Source organism: Corvus cornix, chromosome 5 (genome assembly GCF_000738735.6).
Source record: "Corvus cornix cornix isolate S_Up_H32 chromosome 5, ASM73873v5, whole genome shotgun sequence".
NCBI lineage: Eukaryota > Metazoa > Chordata > Aves > Passeriformes > Corvidae > Corvus > Corvus cornix.
The window spans coordinates 59224137-59241280 of record NC_046335.1 but is presented as its reverse complement, the minus strand read 5'-3'; the positions used below and the strand labels follow the sequence as shown (position 1 = coordinate 59241280).

The following is a 17144-nucleotide window of genomic DNA, read 5'->3' as shown; positions in this document are numbered from 1 at the left end:
GCTTTTCCAGCAGCCTCCCAGCCGGGAGAGCTCCAAAAGCCACCACCATCGGAGCGGGCACCAGGCCCAGCCAAACGCAGAGCTGCCGCTGGTGCTGGGAGGGATTGGTGCCAGCAGTGCCATCCCCACCGGTGCTGGGGACAGTTTGGGGCCGGCTGATGGTGTCTGCTTGGGACAGGGCCAGCAGCACAACGCCCGAGGGCTTGTTTCTGCCGCGGTGGCTGAGCTGTGGCCGCGGGATGACACAGGGATCGCGGGGACTGCAGGAGCCACAGGGAGCCTCTCCCGGGCCAGGCGTCGGAGCCCCAGGTGCCAGCGGGGCGCGGGCAGGTCCCTGCTCCTGGAGGATCAGCCCTGGCCCTCCCTGCCCCGCGGGGACACTGCGAAGGCGTCGGGGCTTGTCCGGGGCGGCAGAGGCGAACTCCAGCCTGGAGTTCCCTCACCGAGGGGCTACCCCAGCCACGGGCGTGAGGGGGGAGGTTGTGGAGGCTGGGGGGGGGAGCACAGAAACCCCCTGACACCCCCGGCTGAGAACGGGCCACACGTGACAGCAGTGGCCGTGTGCAGGGTCCCGGCACCTCCTGCCCGGCGCTGGGCTTTGCCGGGGGGTCCCCTCCTGGCATCCCCCAGTGAGCGTGGGGTGTGGTGGGGGGCCTGGGTTAGCGGTGGTAAGAGCTAAGTGGTGACCCCCCCAAACTGGTTTGGCCCGTTTCAAACGCTCCCTCTCAGCTTATCTGGCTTCAAAGGGCTCCTGCTCCATCCCACGCACACAAACACGCTCCCTGCGAACCAGGGGGAGCCCCTTGCATCCCAAAAAACGTGTGTGCCCCCCAAGCTCTGCCTCCCCTCCATCTTCTCCTTCTGGCACCCCCAAACCCTCCCTGTTGCAGCCATGGGTGCCCCGAGCTGGGTGTTCAGGGGGACGTGGCGGGAAGGACGCGTTGGATCATGGCCACGGTGGCGGTGGGGATCCCTGGGGACTCTTTGCAGCATCACGAAGGCGGCCGAGACGTGGCTCCGCTGTGGGGGGCTGGCTCCCCCGGACCCCTGGCCGCGCTGACGATTTTGAGGAGCCCCGGTGAGCCCCGAGAGCCCGGCCTCGGCGGGGAGGCGAGAGGTTCCATGCAAAACCCCGGCCCCAGGAGACTGGTTGGGCGAGGTGCGGGGCGGGCCCGCGCGCCCCACGCCCGCCGCAGACGCCGGCGCCCACCCGCACCCGCAGCACCCAGGGCTGCACCTGCCCGCCCGAGGATGCTGCAGGACAATGGCCCCCCGGGGCCACCCACCCAGGTACGTGCGGGCCACTGCCGCGGCCATCGGCGCGACTGTCCCCACCGCGGGTCCCTGGGGCGAGCCGCTGTCACCCGCACCCTGTCCCCGTGCACTGGCCCGCCTGGTGCCGGGGGTCCAACGCGTGCGTCTGGTGGCTGCCCAGCCCCGGCCAGCTCTGGCCCCGGGCGGCTTTTCCCTCCCTGCCCGTGCCTCGCTGTCCCCAGCGTGGCTCCTGGCACGTGCGCGCCGTGTCCGGGCTGCGCGGGGCCACGCCGGCCACTCCCTGCCCCAGCGCCGCTGGCCCCGGCGGGCACGGCCGGCCCTGGGCACCCGGGCGTGGGGACGGGCGCTCGGCGCTGCTCGGGGGGCGGGAGAGGACGCGGCGCTCCCGGGAGCCGGGGCTCCCCGGGAATGTGGCTCTGTCACCCCGCGAGGGAGTGACAGAGGTGCCTCCGGGCTGGGGGGGGGTCAGCGACTGCTTTAGGGGTCCCAGACTGGGTTTATTTAACTCTGTGTCAGTCCAGCTGTGATGGGCTCCCCTCGGGAATCCCTCGATTTTGCTTCAAATGTTTTCTTTGTGCTGATTTGCTGTTTTTAAGCCCCCTGGTGTATCCCGCTCCTATCCAACCCTTCCCCAATTAACGAGCTTCTTGATGAGGCGAGTGCTGCCCATTCCGGCTCCAAGCGTTCTTTGAATCCCCCGGGACCCCCAAATTTCCATCTGTCAGCTGCAGGGCAGTGTTACGCTGGGGGAACGGGGTTTTGGGAGGGAGGCAGAGCTGGGGGAGAGTGGGGCTGCCAAGGGGCTCAGGGGTGTCCCCGGAGCCCCCGGGGCTGGGGGGGCTCCTGGGATGGCCCCGATCCCCCGGGATCCTGGCACAGGGACGGCGGGCAAGTGTTGGCTTGCAGAGGGAGCGACCCGCCCCCTCCGCCCGCTGCGGGGGGAACCCGTGATTCATCCGGGCTCGGAGGGCTGGGAGCGCCCGCCGAGCTCTGCCAAACTCGGTGCGCCCGTGGGGCGGTGCCGCGGTGGGAGAAGAGGGGGGGCTTCGGGGGTTTTCCTGGGTGCTGCACCCCAAAAGGCTCAGGGGGCCCCCTGGGCAAAAGGGGGCTCCCACAAACCCCGGAGCTGGGGAGGTGGGTTACCCCCACGCCGGTCCTCCAAACATCGGGACGGTGCCACCGCGGGGGATTTGGGGGGGCCGTCAGGGGACTGTCACCCCAAACTGCTGGCCCGCAGCTCTTGCCACCCCGCCCCTGCCCCGGCTCCTGCTGACGGCGGCACATTCCTCGGGGACAGCCGCCCTTTTCACCCTCGACTGAAGCGCACACGGTGTCACCGCCGGCTGCTGTAAACGCGGCCCAGCCCGAACGCGCTGTCGCTGCCGGAGCGCTGACGCCCAGCGCTGAGCCGGGGCTGGCCGCAGAGCTCACCCCAAAGCGGCCGGGCGGTGACCCGGAGCCGCCGCGTCCCCGAGCAGGGGCTCAGAAGGGCCACAGCTCTGCTCGGGAACGGGCGGCTCGCTCAGCGGGCTGCGGGACAGCGGCGGGGGCGTCCCGGGAGCTGCTCCCGAGCACGGCGGGCCGGGGGGACGCGGTGTCCCCGGTCCGGCTGCGATGGGGCGGCTCGGCGGGTGGGGCGAGGCTAATTAGTACCTGTGGTGGCAGCGGGGCCTGAGTCACCGCGTTCGTCACCGCGGGCCCGCGGCGGCTCAGCCGCCCCTTTTTTATTGTTGTTGTTTCTTCGTTCCCCGGCTGATTTGAAAAGCAAAGCAGGGAGGGCTCAGCCAGGAGTTTACTGCACGGAGCCCCCGCTCCAGGCCGGACCCCTGTGCACAAGGGGGGTCCAGAGTGCTCCTGGAAAGTGGCTTGAGGGATTTGGGGCTCCCTGTGGAGGCTGCCAGTCAGAGCTGGCTGAGGGGTCTCCATGGGGGTCTGAGACACTCCTGGGAGGCCATGTGGGGGCCTGGGGCTCATTGGAGTGACAATATGGGGGTCCAGAGCCGTACAGAGAGGTCGTATGGGGGTCCAGAGTGCTCTCCGAGGAGGTTTCCTGGGGGCCTTGAGCTCATTGGGGGGGACATTGTAGGGGTCTGGGGCTCAGTGCCAGGGCCATGTGAGTCTCTGGAGGTCAGTGGGAAGGTTGTCCGGGGGTCTGGGACTCTCCTAGGAGACCACGTGAGACTGCAAGGCTCACTGGGGGAACAATGTGGGTGTCCAGGGTTCAATGGCAGGAATCTCTGGGATCAACGGGGAGGCTTCTGGGGGGGCCCAGGACTCTTCTGCGAGGTTGTTTGGGGGTCTTGGGCTCACTGACAGGACAATGGGGGGGTCTGGGGCTCACTGGTGTGGCTGCCCAGGAGTCAGGGGCTGGCTGTCTGAGGGGATCCTGGCTTTTCCCAAGGTAGGACCCCCCAGACCCCTGGACCACGCACCTCCCCCATGCCCTCGTCCCCGCGAGGTCGCCCCTGGGCACCTCCACCTGTGGCAGTGACGATGGTGATGGTGACGATGGTGACAGTGGCCCCGGTGGGGCCCCCTCCTTTTCCCGGCGAGGCGTGGCGGCGGGGCGGGACGGACGGGCCGGGCCGGAGCCTCCCTACGGCTGGGGAACGCCGGAACGCCGCCACTGCCGCCGCTCACCTGCGCAGGGCGGCCGGCCTGGCCGCGGCCCCTCGCCGCCATGCAGGAGACTAACGCCTTCCTGCTGTCGGCCCTGCAGCCCGAGGCCGGCGTCTGCTCCCTGGCCTTGCCCTCGGACCGGCAGCTGGACGAGCGTGGCCGGGAGGCGGCCGAGGCCCAGCGGCTGCGCAGCGCCCGCGTCCAGGAGCAGGTCCGCATCCGCATGATGCTGCGGGGGCAAGCGCCCGCCCGCCCCGAGGACCTCGCCGACGGCACCAGAGGTGGGAGACCCCCCCCCGGGACCCCTGGGAACACGCGGTGGGACGGGCGGTGGGAGCCCCTCGGCCGGCGCTGGGCTCTGGGCACACCCTGGCTGCGGGTTGGGGGGTGCCCCCCCACCGTGGCCGAGCCCCCCGAACGCCCCCGAGCACCCCCGGCACTGGGATCAGGGGTAGCTCAGCCCCAGCGTGGGCTCGCTTCACCCCACTCGGGGTCCCGCCTCAGTCCCCCCCACCTGCCCTTGGAGGGCTGTGGGCTGGTGGGGCCCCACACCCTGCCCAGGGCCGGGAGGAGGGAGGCTTTTCCCGCCCTGGCGGAGCCCCCCCGGCCCTGAGCGGCAGCGCTGGCCGGGCTCCAGCTCCTCCATTTAACGTCTGCGCCTCCGCCCTGCCGCCCCGCCCGGCACCGCCGGGATCCCCCGCGCCCTGACCCCCGTGCTGGGGACCCCGGTGGTGGGGACAGACCCCTGTGGCACCCCGAGGGCTGCCCCAGGCGTGAGTCACGCTCCTGGCACCACCAGCACTGGCGGCGTCCCCGTCCCGTCCCGCCGGCGGCCCTGGGGCGGTGGCGGATGGGCAGCGTGAGGTGCCATGGGGCGCACTGCGGTGTCCAGGCCCTGCCAGGGTCCCGTTCCTAGGGTGGGGGAGCCGGGACTGGCTGTGGGGGATGCCTGGGCTGCCGATCCGGCTGCGGCGGGGGGGACCGGGCTGAGCCGCGGCGTCCCGCCAAGGTGGCAATTAGTGCCCTCGCCGTCGGGGCACGGGGCGTGGCGGGGAGGCCACTTCTGCTCCCCGTGGCCAGCGGGCAGGTGAAGGCAGCCTCCTCCCACCCCTTTGTCCCACCAGCTCCGCTTGCGCTGCCGTGGTTCCCGCAGCAGGTCCCCCTGGGATGAGCTGGGGCGATCTTTGATCTCCAGGTCCCTTCCTGCCCTACACTGCCTCCTCTGTCGCTGTCCTGCAGGTGGTCAGTACAGCTCGACCCTGCGCTCCTCCTTCAGCTCCCGCTCCCAGAGCAATGGCGTGGACCCCAAAGCCTCGGTACGTACCGCGCCTCTGTCCCCTGCCCACTGCCTCGGCTGTGCTGAGGAGGGCTCTGGGCTCCCCCGGCGGGGGTGGAGGGACGGGCACCTCACCGGCCGTTCTCCCCCCGGCAGCTCTACCAGCCGTTGGCCAAGAAGGATTTCGGCACGGTGCGGGGCAGCGGCTGGTCCTCGCGCTCGGCCGTGGACCCTCACCCCGCACAAGCGCATGGCCACCATCAGCAACGGGGGCCTGGCCAAGGGCCGCGCGTACGTCGCCGGCTACGGCGGCCTCGCAGGCGGCCACCGCCTCGCCGCGGCCCAGCTCCTTCCACGAGCGCAACTTCCGCTGCCGCCAGAACCTGGACACGCTGTCGCTGCGCTCCCTGCGCCTGGCCGACGGGCCCCTCCCGCTCGCCGACGACCGCTACAGCGTCCTGTCGGAGCAGCTGGACGCGCCGGGGCACCGGCAGCTCTACAAGAGCCAGGCCGCCGGCGGCTTCGGCCGCTCCTTCGCCTTCGAGCGGCAGCTGAGCGCCGGCACGGCCGCCAAGGCCGCCTGCGACTGGCTGGACGGCGCCGAGGGGCCGCCGAGCCGCACCATCCGCGCGCCCGCCATGCGCACGCTCCAGCGCTTCCAGAGCAACAACCGCTCGCGGCTGAGCGCCGGCTCCTTCGGCACGGTGCCCGCGGGAGCCAGCAGCGCCTTCCTGGGGCTGGGGGAGCACAGCTCCCGCGCCCCCTCCGTGCGCAGCCTGGCCGAGTCCGGCCACCACCTCGCGGAGCCGCGCGCCATGGAGATGTACAACGGGCACGGCGCGCTGCTCGGACACCACGCCGGCGGGTGAGTGCCGGGGGCTGCTCCGGGGTGTCTTGGTCCTTGTCCCCACTGTGGTCACCTGCCCGGGGAGGGTGAACCCCTCCAGCTCCCAGCGGGTGTCAGGGGTGGGACGGCGGGCGCAGTTTGGCGGCGTGGCTACGGAGCACGGCATGGGCTGATGTCTGAGCGGGTCCTGCCTGTGGTCTTGGCTCCTCCACAGACACATCCTGAGATGTGGCAGGAGGGTGATGCCCCTTCCCCTGGGAACGGAGTCCCATACCCAGAGCACAGTGGGAAGCAGATGGGTTGGTGGGGCTCCTTGGAGGTGGGGAATGTGGTGAGGTGCAGAGCTGGAGGATCCTGTGGGATGCTCCGCTGGGGCTGCCCCTCACCCGGCCGTGGTTCCAGGTTTGACGACATCGACCTGCCCTCGGCAGTGAAGTACCTGATCGCCAGCGACCCCAACCTGCAGGTGCTGGGCGCTGCCTACCTGCAGCACAAGTGCTACAGCGACAGCAGCGCCAAGAAGCAGGTCAGCCCCCGGAGCGGCGGGAGCAGGGATTTTCCCAGCGGGAGCAGGGGCTTTCCCACCCCCTCCGACACCGCGGGCAGGCGCAGGGGCTGGAGGGAGCCCCGGGAGCGCAGCATGTCTGACCCCCTGGGCTGTCCCCCAGGCCCGCAGCCTGCAGGCCATGCCCAAGCTGGTGAAGCTGTTCAACAGCCCGAACCAGGAGGTGCAGCGCCACGCCACCGGCGCCATGCGCAACCTCATCTACGACAACGCCGAGAACAAGCTGGCGCTGGTGGAGGAGAACGGCATCTACGAGCTCATGCGCACCCTGCGGGAGCCCGACGACGAGCTCCGCAAGAACGTCACAGGTTGGGGACAACAGCGGGGGTCCCCCGTCCCCAGGGGGTGGCACTCCCCTCACTCCCCTTGGTGTGAGGGGAGCTGGGATGATGCTCCACAGGGGTGATCCCTTTGCATCGTTGTCGGCAGTGTGAGCCCCCCGGGGAGGGGAGGTGGGGTGGATGTGCTCTCCAGCCATTCCGGTACTGAGGGGCCCCCTCTGTGCAGGGATCCTGTGGAATCTGTCCTCCAGTGACAACCTGAAGGATCGCCTGGCCCGGGACACGCTGGAGCAGCTCACAGACCTGGTCCTGGTCCCTCTCTCAGGGCTGGGGGGCTCGGGTGTCATCCAGCAGAACCCCTCAGAGGCAGAGATCTTCTATAACTCCACAGGCTTCCTCAGGTATCTCCTCCAGGTCCTCCCACTGGGAGCAAAGTTTTGGAAGGGAGGAGGAGACAGGAGCCGGGTCTGCAGGGCTCATTTCTGGGCTCAGGAGGGGGTGGCTGTGGGGGATCCCCTCCTCTCCATGACACAGCCCCGTTCCCATGCAGGAACCTGAGCTCTGCCAGCCAGCAGACCCGGCAGAAGATGCGCGAGTGCCACGGGCTGGTGGACTCCATGATCCACTACGTGAACAGCTCCCTGGAGGTGGGCAAGTCGGAGGACAAGGTGAGCTCCTGAGCTGGTGCTGGGGGGGCTGAGGTGCTGCTCCCCCGTCCCGTGGTGCAAAGGCAGGCACGCCTTGATGTGATGCTGGCAGAACCAGAACCTCCGGGCTCACTGGGCACGGCCGGTGTCATGACTCTGTCACGGAGCGTCCGTGCCAGCTGGACACACCCTGCAGGTGGCCCTGGGATGCCACCCTCGTGTTCCCTGTCCCCCCCAGAGCGTGGAGAACGCTGTCTGTGTCCTGCGCAACCTCTCCTACCGCCTGTACGATGAGATGCCCCCGTCCTCGCTCCAGCGCCTCGAGGGCCACCGGAGGAACGCCGGCGGCACGGTGACGGGGGAGCTGGTCGGCTGTTTCAGCCCCCAGAGCAAGAAAGCCCGGGAGGTCAGCGGGGGCACGTTGTGGCCGTGTCACCAGGGTGGGGCTGGCGCTGGGAAGCGCTGGCAGCGGAGGCGATGCCAGGGCGGAGGTGGACGCCGGCCTCGGCTGGTGGGTGGGACACAGGTGAGCTCAGCGGAGGGTGAATCAGGTGTTTGGGGTGAATCAGGGTGCTGAAGCCCCGCTTTTCCATGCCATGGGGCATGATGCAGCCAGGGTGACCTGCCAGCTGCCTGTCCAGCAGTTCAGGCCAGGCAGGCAGGGAAAAGGGGACGCTGGCAGTGAGGGACACTGCGGAGGGGACAGCCCTGGAGTCTAACAGTGCCCGTGTCCCTCAGCACTACCTGAATGCGGACATCGTCACCTTCACGGAGGTCTCCAAGGACCCCAAGGGCATGGAGTGGCTCTGGAACCCGCAGATCGTGGGCATCTACAACCGGCTGCTGCAGCGCTGCGAGCTCAACAAGCACACGACGGAGGCGGCCTCGGGCGCCCTGCAGAACATCACGGCCGGGGACCGCAGGGTGAGGAGAGCCAGGCAGTCCCCACCGCCTGCCCACCACAGCCGTGCTGGCAGGGGGGCACCTGGGCAGGGTTCATCCTGACCTGCTCCCGTGAGTGGGAGGAGGAGGAGGAGGAGTCTCCAAGGGGGTGTTTGCCTTGCAGTGGGCGGGTGTGCTGAGCCGGCTGGCGCTGGAGCAGGAGCGCATCCTGAACCCCGTGCTGGACCGCGTCCGCACCGCCGACCACCACCAGCTGCGCTCCCTCACCGGCCTCATCCGCAACCTGTCCCGCCACGCCCGCAACAAGGACGAGATGTGTGAGTGCCGGGGGTGAACCAGGCCCGGGGGGGGTTCCTCCCAGCCTTTTCCTCAGTCTGGCCTCCCGTTACCTCCAGCCACATCCCAGCCCTGTCCTGCCTGCTGTGCCCCCCGCTCACAGCTGAGCGTGCAGGCTGCTCCATCCCCTATTCCCAGACGTGGCTCTGTCTCCCCCGGCTCTGGCCACCAGCCCTGACATGCCCTTTGCCTGCAGCCACCAAGGTGGTCAGCCACCTGATCGAGAAGCTGCCGGGGAGCGTTGGGGACAAGGCCCCGCCCGCTGATGTCATCGTGAACATCATCGCGGTGCTCAACAACCTGGTGGTGGAGAGCCCCATGGCCGCCCGCGACATCGTCTACTTCGACGGCCTCAGGAAGCTCTTCTTCATCAAGAAGCGACGGGACAGGTCGGAGCTGCCGTGTCCCAGCTCACACCCGGGCTCCTGTCCTGGTCTCCCCTCCCTCCCCTGCTCCAGCACAGTGCAAGAGGGGCACAAGTGTCCCTTCCCAAGCCGTGGCGATGGGAGTCCCCAGACCGGCTCAGAGTGGCCTTGTGGCCACCTGCCAGCCCTTTGTCTCACCCCCTAAGGATGCCCCACCATTGCCACAGCTGCCTTTTCCTGTCAGGGAGCCTCTCTCTGCTCCTGCCTGTTGTGGTGGGACCAAGATATTCACCTCCTGCCTCTCCCCACCCACACTAAGCCCCCAGTCCCTCCGGGCCCCTCTGGGGTGGTCTCCTTGGCCTGGTGGGCACTGTCCCGTGCTCAGTGGTGCCCAGAACCTCATGGCATCCTGTCCCTTTCCCAGCTCGGACAACGAGAAGTCCTCCCGAGCCGCCGCCAGCCTCCTGGGAAACATGTGGCAGTACACCAAGCTCCACCGGGACTTCAAGATGGTACGTACCCGTTCCAGAGCCTCCTGCAGCCAGCAGGCCCTGGGGGAGATCCTGAGCGGGGATCCCAAGGGAATGGAGGCCAGGGGATTCATCCTGGAGAGCCACACCACCCAAATGCTGCCTGTGCTGGGTCCCCACTCCATGCCTGCTTTTCCCAGAGCGTTGTCCCTGTGCAGGCGGGGTGGGGACGGCGTGGCCCGTCAGTGCCGGAGCAGAGGGGCTCCGTGTGCCTGATGGGGCTGTCTCCTTGCAGAAGGGGTACCGGAAGGAGGACTTCCTCAGCCTGTGAGGACACCCTGGGAGCTGGAATGCCCCAGCTGGGATGCTCCGTGCTGCCGGCCACGCCGTGGGGAGGCTGCTCGCTGCCGGCCCCCTGCCCTGTAACCTAATCCCTACATCCCATGCACCTCCCCCTTCCACCGGGTCCCCTTCCCCGGCCGGGGGACACTTGTCCTCCCTCCTGCTCAGCCTTAATCCCAGCTGCTGCTTTTGGCTCTGCTGTGGGGCCCCACTGGGACCCCAGTTGTGGGGCTCTCCCCCACTCTCAGCCAGCTGTCTGCAAAACTTGGCTTGTCGTGCAGCTTGAAGGGGGCAGGAGCCGCAGGGATTTGGGAAGGCTCCTGTAGAGCAGTTCTGGGGCAAGGGGGCTTCTGGGGGTGCTTCATCCCAGCTCCCTGAGCCGCGGGGCCAGGGGGTGTCCGTGCCCCATGCCAATGTGGGATGTGCTGCGCGTTACACTTGTGTGGTGCCCTGGCTGGGTGGGGATGGGGCTTTGCATGGCTTGGGAGCTTGGAGGGCTCTGAGGCAGCTTCCCACAGTTTATGGGGTGGCACGGTGGCTGCAGGGAGCTGGGAAGTGATGTTGTGACAGTGCTGTGTTCCCCTTCGCTAGGGAGGGTGGGCAGGGGCTTGTGTCTGATGGGGCTGCCCTGGCCCTCAGTGCAGGAAGCCCAGGGGGGCCTCAGGGCCTCATCTGTCACCCTGTGGGGACTGTCCCAGCGTGGCAGAGCCGCTGCTGTCGCTCCTCACCAGCTGTTGCCAGGGCTGGGCCCTGCTGGCGCAGCAGGAGCAGGATCCGGGCAGGGCCATCCGGGTCGTGTTTGCTGAACGGTGTTGCCCCGTGGGTGGGGAGATGCCCCGGGTGTCCCCGGTGTCCCCATTGCTGGGTGCAGACGGGTCCAAAGCTCTCTGTGCCGCGGTGGTGGCTGGGAGGGGACACACGGCTGGGCTGGGGGTGGCTTTGGGCTGCTGGCGGGTTTGGGGCTGGGGGAGCCCCCGCGCTTGAGGGGCACAGGGCACCCCGGGGGGGTGATGTAGAGTAGGTGGAGGGGTGGGAGGATGGGGGAGTGGGCGGAGGGGCTGGAGGGGTCCCCACAGTGAGCGGCACCGGTGCAGTCCCAGCTCGGGGGCAGGGGGTGTTTGGCTCTGCAGCTCTCTGTGTACAACCCCCAGCCCTGTGTACCCCTGAAATAAAGGCCTTGAGTGCTGCCCATCTGCACCTGTGTTTGGATGGCACCTGGGAGGGGGGACAGCGCCCCGGGGACACCCAGTGCCATGGGGACACCAGCACAGGGTGAGCTCACCCCACGGTGCCACTCCGTGCCCGGCGTGGCTCCGAGTTAGTGGGACAGGGACAGTGACGTGGGAAGGACAGAGCACAGCACTGCCTGCGGTGGGGAGACCCCCCCTGTGTCACCCTGCCAGTGTCACCCGTGTCCCCACCATGGACAGACCCAGTGGCTGCAGCAGCCTTTTATTTTCACGGCGGTTTCCATGGGACAAAGGTCCTGCCGCCGCTCCCGTCGGACACTCCCTGGGGCTGGGGCACGTTGTTCCTCGGAGAGCATCACCCATCCCAGCACTTGTCCATCACGCAAGGAAGGTCCCTGCTGCCCACATGGGCAAGGGACAGGGCCCAGCACCCTGGGGTGGCACTGAGGCACTACGGGCAGGGTGTTCCTGGTGATGGTTTTCCAGTTTTCCACTTAGGAGCCAGCTCCTGCTTTCCCAGCATGGCCGCGGCTCTGGTCCCATCCTAAGTCCCGGGCTCCTCGGCCGTGTCCTGGTCCGTGTGTCCCCACAGGGATGGGGGACAGCTGTGGCCCTGCTCAGATGTCATCTGTCACCAGGCAGTAGAAGTCCGTGCGGGCGCCGTAGTTGCGCGATCCCAGATCCGAGACGTCGAGCTCGGAGCGCTGCCCGTCCCGCAGCTGCGCATCCTCCATCCCGCCGGCTGCCGGAGCCCTGGGAGCGCTGCGCCCGCCGAGGCGAGGGGGCGGGGGGCTTCCGAAGACGCGCCCTCGGAGGCCTGGCAGGAGCAGGGAGATGGGTTTAGGTGGAAGGGAAGGGGCCGGACCCACCCCCGCCGCCACAGGAGCGGGAGGCAAAGCCCAGGAGGGACGTCCAGCGCGCATCTGTCCCCTCAGGAGAAGCAGCAGGGACACGGACCTGTGCCGAGGTCCCCGTCCGGGTCCAGGTCTCCCGCGCTGTCCAGGTAGCTGCTGTGCAGGATCAGCATGGGGTCCTTGTCCTCCTGCAGCTGGGTCTGCGGGTCCCCCACGCTCCCCGGGAAGGACACCTTGCGCGGCAGGGCCAGGCACAGCTCCTTCCAGAAGTCCGACGACGGGGTCTGAAGGGGCCGGGCGGGGATGAGCCGGGCCGGGGCCACCGGAGCACGGCGCCGCTCCCCGGCGCTGGGAGCTCGGCCAAGGTGAGGGCTGTGCTCCGGCGTGGCACCGTGCCCAGGCGCCGGCGGAGAAACCGGCCCGACCTGCTGGAACAGTCCCCAGGGCTCCGGCTCCCCGCCTGGCCCCGAAAGGGCCGGAGTGGCCCTGGGCCAGAGCTCCGCTCCGGGAGCTGAGGCTGGGGAGACCCTGGAGTGCCATGGGGTCCTGACCGTGCAGGTTTGGGGGGGTGAGCTCCCAGATCCAGGGCTTTTCTGGTTGGGTTTTTTAATTTCCTCCGAAAGGCGAGTGCCCCAACCTGCTGTTTAGCCCTGGAGCCCGGGAGCATCCCCGGCGGGGGCAGCAGGGAGGCTGACACAACATGGGGAGCTGGGAGGGGAAGGGGCGTGCTGGTGGGATGGGTCCTGCTCAGCTCTCACCGTGGGGCAGCCCCAAGGGCAGCAGGGAGGCTGGCACTGTGGGGTGCTGGGGAGGGAAAGGGGGTGCCGAGGGGGGTCAGGATCCTGCTCGGCACTCACCATGGAGCCGGCTCTCCACACCAGCAGGGTCACGGCGCTCCGGTGCTGCTTCAGCAGGGTGATGGCGGGGTGAGTGATCTCCCGGTACTGGCTCTCGAAGACGATGAAGATGGGTTTCCTGGAGAGCTCCAGCAGCCTCCAGAGCCCTTCCCTGCGAGACAGGGGGGTGAGGGACCCGCCAGCCCCTCTCCTCTCCTGGGGGAGCTGCTCCACTCCTACCTGAAGCTGCTGTTGCACCACTCCTGCTCCAGGTACGCGACGGAGAGCACCACGATGAGGCGCCGGCACCGGCTGACGTTCATGATGAGGTCGGCTGACGGCTCTGCGGGCAAAGAGGGTCTCAAGCGCCCAGGTCCCCGTGTCACCCCCTGCCCAGCCCTGCGTGGTGCCTACCTGAGTTGGGCAGGATGTTCTGCTCGTCCAGGAAGAGCTTGTAGCCGTGGCGGTTTTCCAGCTGCGGCTTCACGATGAAGTGAACGAACTTTCGGTCATCGGGGGCGGTGGGCGTGGGAGACGTAGGCGTCGTAGAGCTTCCCGTCTGGGGAGAGCCAGGGAGCAGGGATCACACGGGAAGGGCTGGGTGAGCCCCCGGAGCGCGGGAGGCTGTTCCCAGCGGGGTGTCACCTCCGGCTCACCGTTGATCTCCAGCTCTCCGTAGCGGTCCCGGTACCAGAGGAGCACGCTCAGGCGGCACCGGACGTAGAGCACAGCCAGGAGCACCAGGAGCACCAGGACCAGGAGGGCCGCCAGCACCGCCGGCACGTGCCCCGCCGCCTCTGCCAGGACAGGGATGGGCACGGTGAGCAGCGCACCTGGGTTTGGCGCAGGTTTTGCCACCCCGGTGCGAGAGAGGCAGCGGTGCCCCTATCACTGTCCTCAATCCCCCGTGCACCTGGGCTCTCCGTGGGATGCCCCCTCCCTGTCCCCAGCAGGTCCCTACCCGCTCGCCGCAGGGTGAAGGTGGCCGTGGCATTGCTGATCCAGCAGGCAAACACCCCAAAATCAGCATCGTGGGTGAGGTTGAGCTGCAGGACGCTGGCCAGGAGCTGCTCCGAGGAGTTTTGGCCAGACCTGAGGGGACATGGGGATGCTGTGGTGACACCCCCCAAAAGCAGATGCATGGGTGTCCCCAGGGCAGGCTCCTTACCAGGTGGTGTCCTGGCTGCTCCCGCTGCCCAGCCACTGCCCGTCCTTGCTCCAGGCGGGAATGGGCTGGCAGTGCTCGGTGCCCGCCCAGCGCACGGTGCAGTTCAGCTCCACCTGGCTCCCCAGCACCAGGTCCAGCGTCTCGTTGGCAGCTGGCACCAGGATTTCGGGGGGCACACTGCAAAGGTCTGGGGGCACACAGGGGAGGGGGTTTGGGTGGGAAAGCTGATCCAGCTCCCCGCTGGGCAGGTGAGTAGTATAGCCATCCCGGAAAAGCAAGCTGTGCCGTGGGGGTCTGGCAGTGAGTGGTGCTCGTGGCTGTTTAGCAGCAGGCTGAGCCGGTTTGGGAGCCTGGGAAGGACCCTCGCCCTCCCTGTGAGGTGACACCAGAGCAGGACCCCCAGCTGTGCCTGCACAGGGATCCTTCCCAGCTGAGAACAGGGGAGAATTGGGCTTTCACCTACCTGCCATGGCACGCTCAGGTGACAGGCGCGGGCGCTGCCGGCATCGCAAGCGGCGGCGTCTTCCGGGGCGGACAAAGTCCACCTGCCTCCGCCGCAGGGCGGGCCGGGCCTGGGACAGACCGGGAAGGGCTCCGTGAGTGCTGGCACAGGGAGGGCCCGGCCACCCCCATCGGCCCCCGCAGCGATTCTGTCTGGGGGTGGTGGGTGCTGCTCTGCGGTAAAGCCAAAGCCATGTCCCACCCACGGCCTGGTGGCCGCTGTGTCACCTGCCCGCCCTGCACTGACTCCCAGCCTGGCTTTCCCAACCATGAATTCATGGGTGGGAGGAGATTAATGACCAGCCGGGGGCCGCAGGATTTTAAAAATTTGGCTTCAGCCTAAATCCAAAACCAAGGAGGGGAAATGAGCTCAGCCATGGGAAACCGCAGCTTTCGGGGTCTCAGTGGGACCCCCTTCACCTGCCAGCCTCCTGCCTGGGCTGCAGAGCTGCCTCCAGCCTGACATGCCCTTGAACCTGTTAATTACCAGCGGTCTGCTTTGTTTATGGAAACGCTGCCTCCCACCTGGAGGTGCGGTGTTCCTCAGTGCGTTGCTACCCCGTGGCCGTGCCCAGGGATTGGCACAGCTGCACGGCATTCCAGGCAAGCGGGGAGCACAGGGATGGCACACGGGGACCCCCCAGCTGGCACCACGCAGCGGTGTCACTGCGCTGGCCCCGCGGGAAGAGGCGGATGCTGGGAGCAGGGAGCGGAGCAGAGCCTGGCGAGGCTGGGCTCCTCTGTGCCCACACGCCCGCTGCGGGAGATGCGGGTGCTGGGGCTGAGGGGGGAGCCTCAGGGACATCACGGTGCCGGTGTTTCCATGGTAAACACCCGGCCTAACTCTGGGAGTCAGGAGGGGTGAAAGCCTCTCCCGAGCTCCTCTTTGCTCTGGAGCTTCAGCGCTCCTGGTTTTGGGTGGGAGCAGGGCTGGTCCCCCCGTGTTTGTTGGTGTGGCATGGGAAGTGGGAGGCCTGTGGTGCTGCCTGGCTTGGAGCAGGGATGCAGGCACGGTGCTTCCCTCTGGAACAGCCTGGTGCCAGGCGTGGGGTGAAACCAGGGATCAAGGTACGCGAGAGACGCCCGGTACATGTTCAGCTTGACCAGCTGGAAGTGATTTATGCCTAAAGGATTAACTGAGTTTCTCCATGGCCAGGGAAGGAAGAGGACAGGATGGAGATGAGCCAGCCCACCTGTATTTCACACAGAGAAAGGGTGGGAGACACTCATGAGTGTGGCGTGGGGCTGTCTCTGCCTGGCACAATGCTCCGGCTCTGCTCCTGGATGGGTCACTCCTAAGCCATTTCCTCTGATGGTTGGAATAAGGAAGCTCCAACAAGCTGCAGCCTGGCCAGGGGGTGTGGGGAGCCCCAAAACCCCTGGAGCCCTTTGCTCCAGGGAATGACAGCGTTGGATGCCCACAAGGGAGTGAGTGGGTGCCGGGGCTGCTGAGTGCCAGGGAGGGAGGAGCACCGGCTAACGGGCAGCAGTGGCTCCTGTTTCCCATATCTTGGGATGGGGACACCCGGGATTTAAGGCAGAGGACTGTGTGGATGTTGTGGAGTGGTAAATGATGGCTGGGTGCAGCATTTCCTGGAGCACGGCCATGGGGAAAGCGAGGAGGGCAGGGAGCACCGTGGCCAGGGAGTTGTGGGGTGGGTGTGCCAGGGAGCAAGCGGGACGGAGAGCCGGAGGAGAGCGAAGGAGAGCCAGAGGAGAGCCACAGGGAATGGGGTGAGGCTGAAACCCTGCCGACCTCATCTGAGGTGGCTTCAGCATGGAAAGGGGAGCAGAACAGAGCTGCTTTTACCTTTGGAGCTTCCCCAGCTGCGGGCTTCCTTCTGTCGCCTCCCGCTCGAGCCAACCGGACTGGCCAGATCAGTGCTTGGAATTTCTCTTCTTTCCTTTCTGTTTTAATAGTTTATCTATTTCTCCTCCCAGTTCAGCCCCTGCCCTCGGCAGGGCACTCCCGCTGCCCCAATCCCCAGGCACCAGGCCCGTGGGAAGGGCTGGCTGTCCCTCCTCCCACTGCTCCACCTCCACCTGAACCTGCGGGGAAAAATCCAACAACTCCGGCTTCAGGGGAGGGAAAAGAGAGGAAAAAAGAGAAAAGCAAAGGGGGACACAGCACACCCAGCAGGTATCACAAGGCTTGGGGGCCAAGGAGGAGCCCCCTGTTTTTCCATGGCTGGAAGAGCCCACGGAGGTGTCAGGGCAAGAAGAAACCTGCAATCGGCTGTACCCGTGGGCATCACGGGGTGTCCTGTTTGTTTCCTTCTCCTCCCTTTCCCTCTCTCCGTGACTTCAGAGCCTTTTTGCCGGATGAAGCTGGTACTGGAGGTGGTTGCTCCGGCTGGTGCTGGCTGTGGGGAGCCGGATCCTGCCGCGGCCACTGGTGGACAGCAGGTATCCCCTGTGCTAATTACCATGGAGGTGATTAGAGCCTTGGCACGCCCTGAGCACGGACGTGGTCACAGCAGCACCAGCAGCCTCTGGACAAACACCAGCCTGAGCTGCAAAAGCATCAACCAGCATGTGATTTGAGGCCCAAAAGGGGAGAAGAGGGCCATGGGTGCAGTGTATGTATGCATATATATATATAAAATAATATAATATGATATTTAATAATATAAAAATATATGTAGATGTATACTGAATAACTATCTATA

The 17144-nt window shown here is 67.2% G+C and overlaps 2 protein-coding genes across 2 annotated transcripts; one reads left to right on the top strand and one right to left on the bottom strand.

The window, feature by feature from the left end:
• Nucleotides 1-556: 556 nt before the first annotated feature.
• PKP3 (plakophilin 3) lies at nt 557-10918 on the top strand. The gene is given in 16 exon segments (XM_039552827.1): nt 557-1290; nt 3995-4175; nt 5134-5210; nt 5327-5401; nt 5403-5483; nt 5485-6035; nt 6420-6543; nt 6686-6890; nt 7090-7264; nt 7414-7531; nt 7749-7916; nt 8249-8434; nt 8577-8730; nt 8946-9138; nt 9539-9626; nt 9880-10918. Coding segments are annotated over 16 exon segments (2754 nt in total). The 5' UTR covers nt 557-948; the 3' UTR covers nt 9916-10918.
• Nucleotides 10919-11361: 443 nt separating this feature from the next.
• SIGIRR (single Ig and TIR domain containing) lies at nt 11362-16492 on the bottom strand. The gene is given in 11 exon segments (XM_039552859.1): nt 11362-11933; nt 12074-12254; nt 12828-12978; nt 13047-13149; nt 13221-13329; nt 13331-13365; nt 13463-13603; nt 13768-13898; nt 13975-14161; nt 14438-14546; nt 16286-16492. Coding segments are annotated over 10 exon segments (1245 nt in total). The 5' UTR covers nt 14445-14546; nt 16286-16492; the 3' UTR covers nt 11362-11733.
• Between the last annotated feature and the right edge of the window lie 652 nt (nt 16493-17144).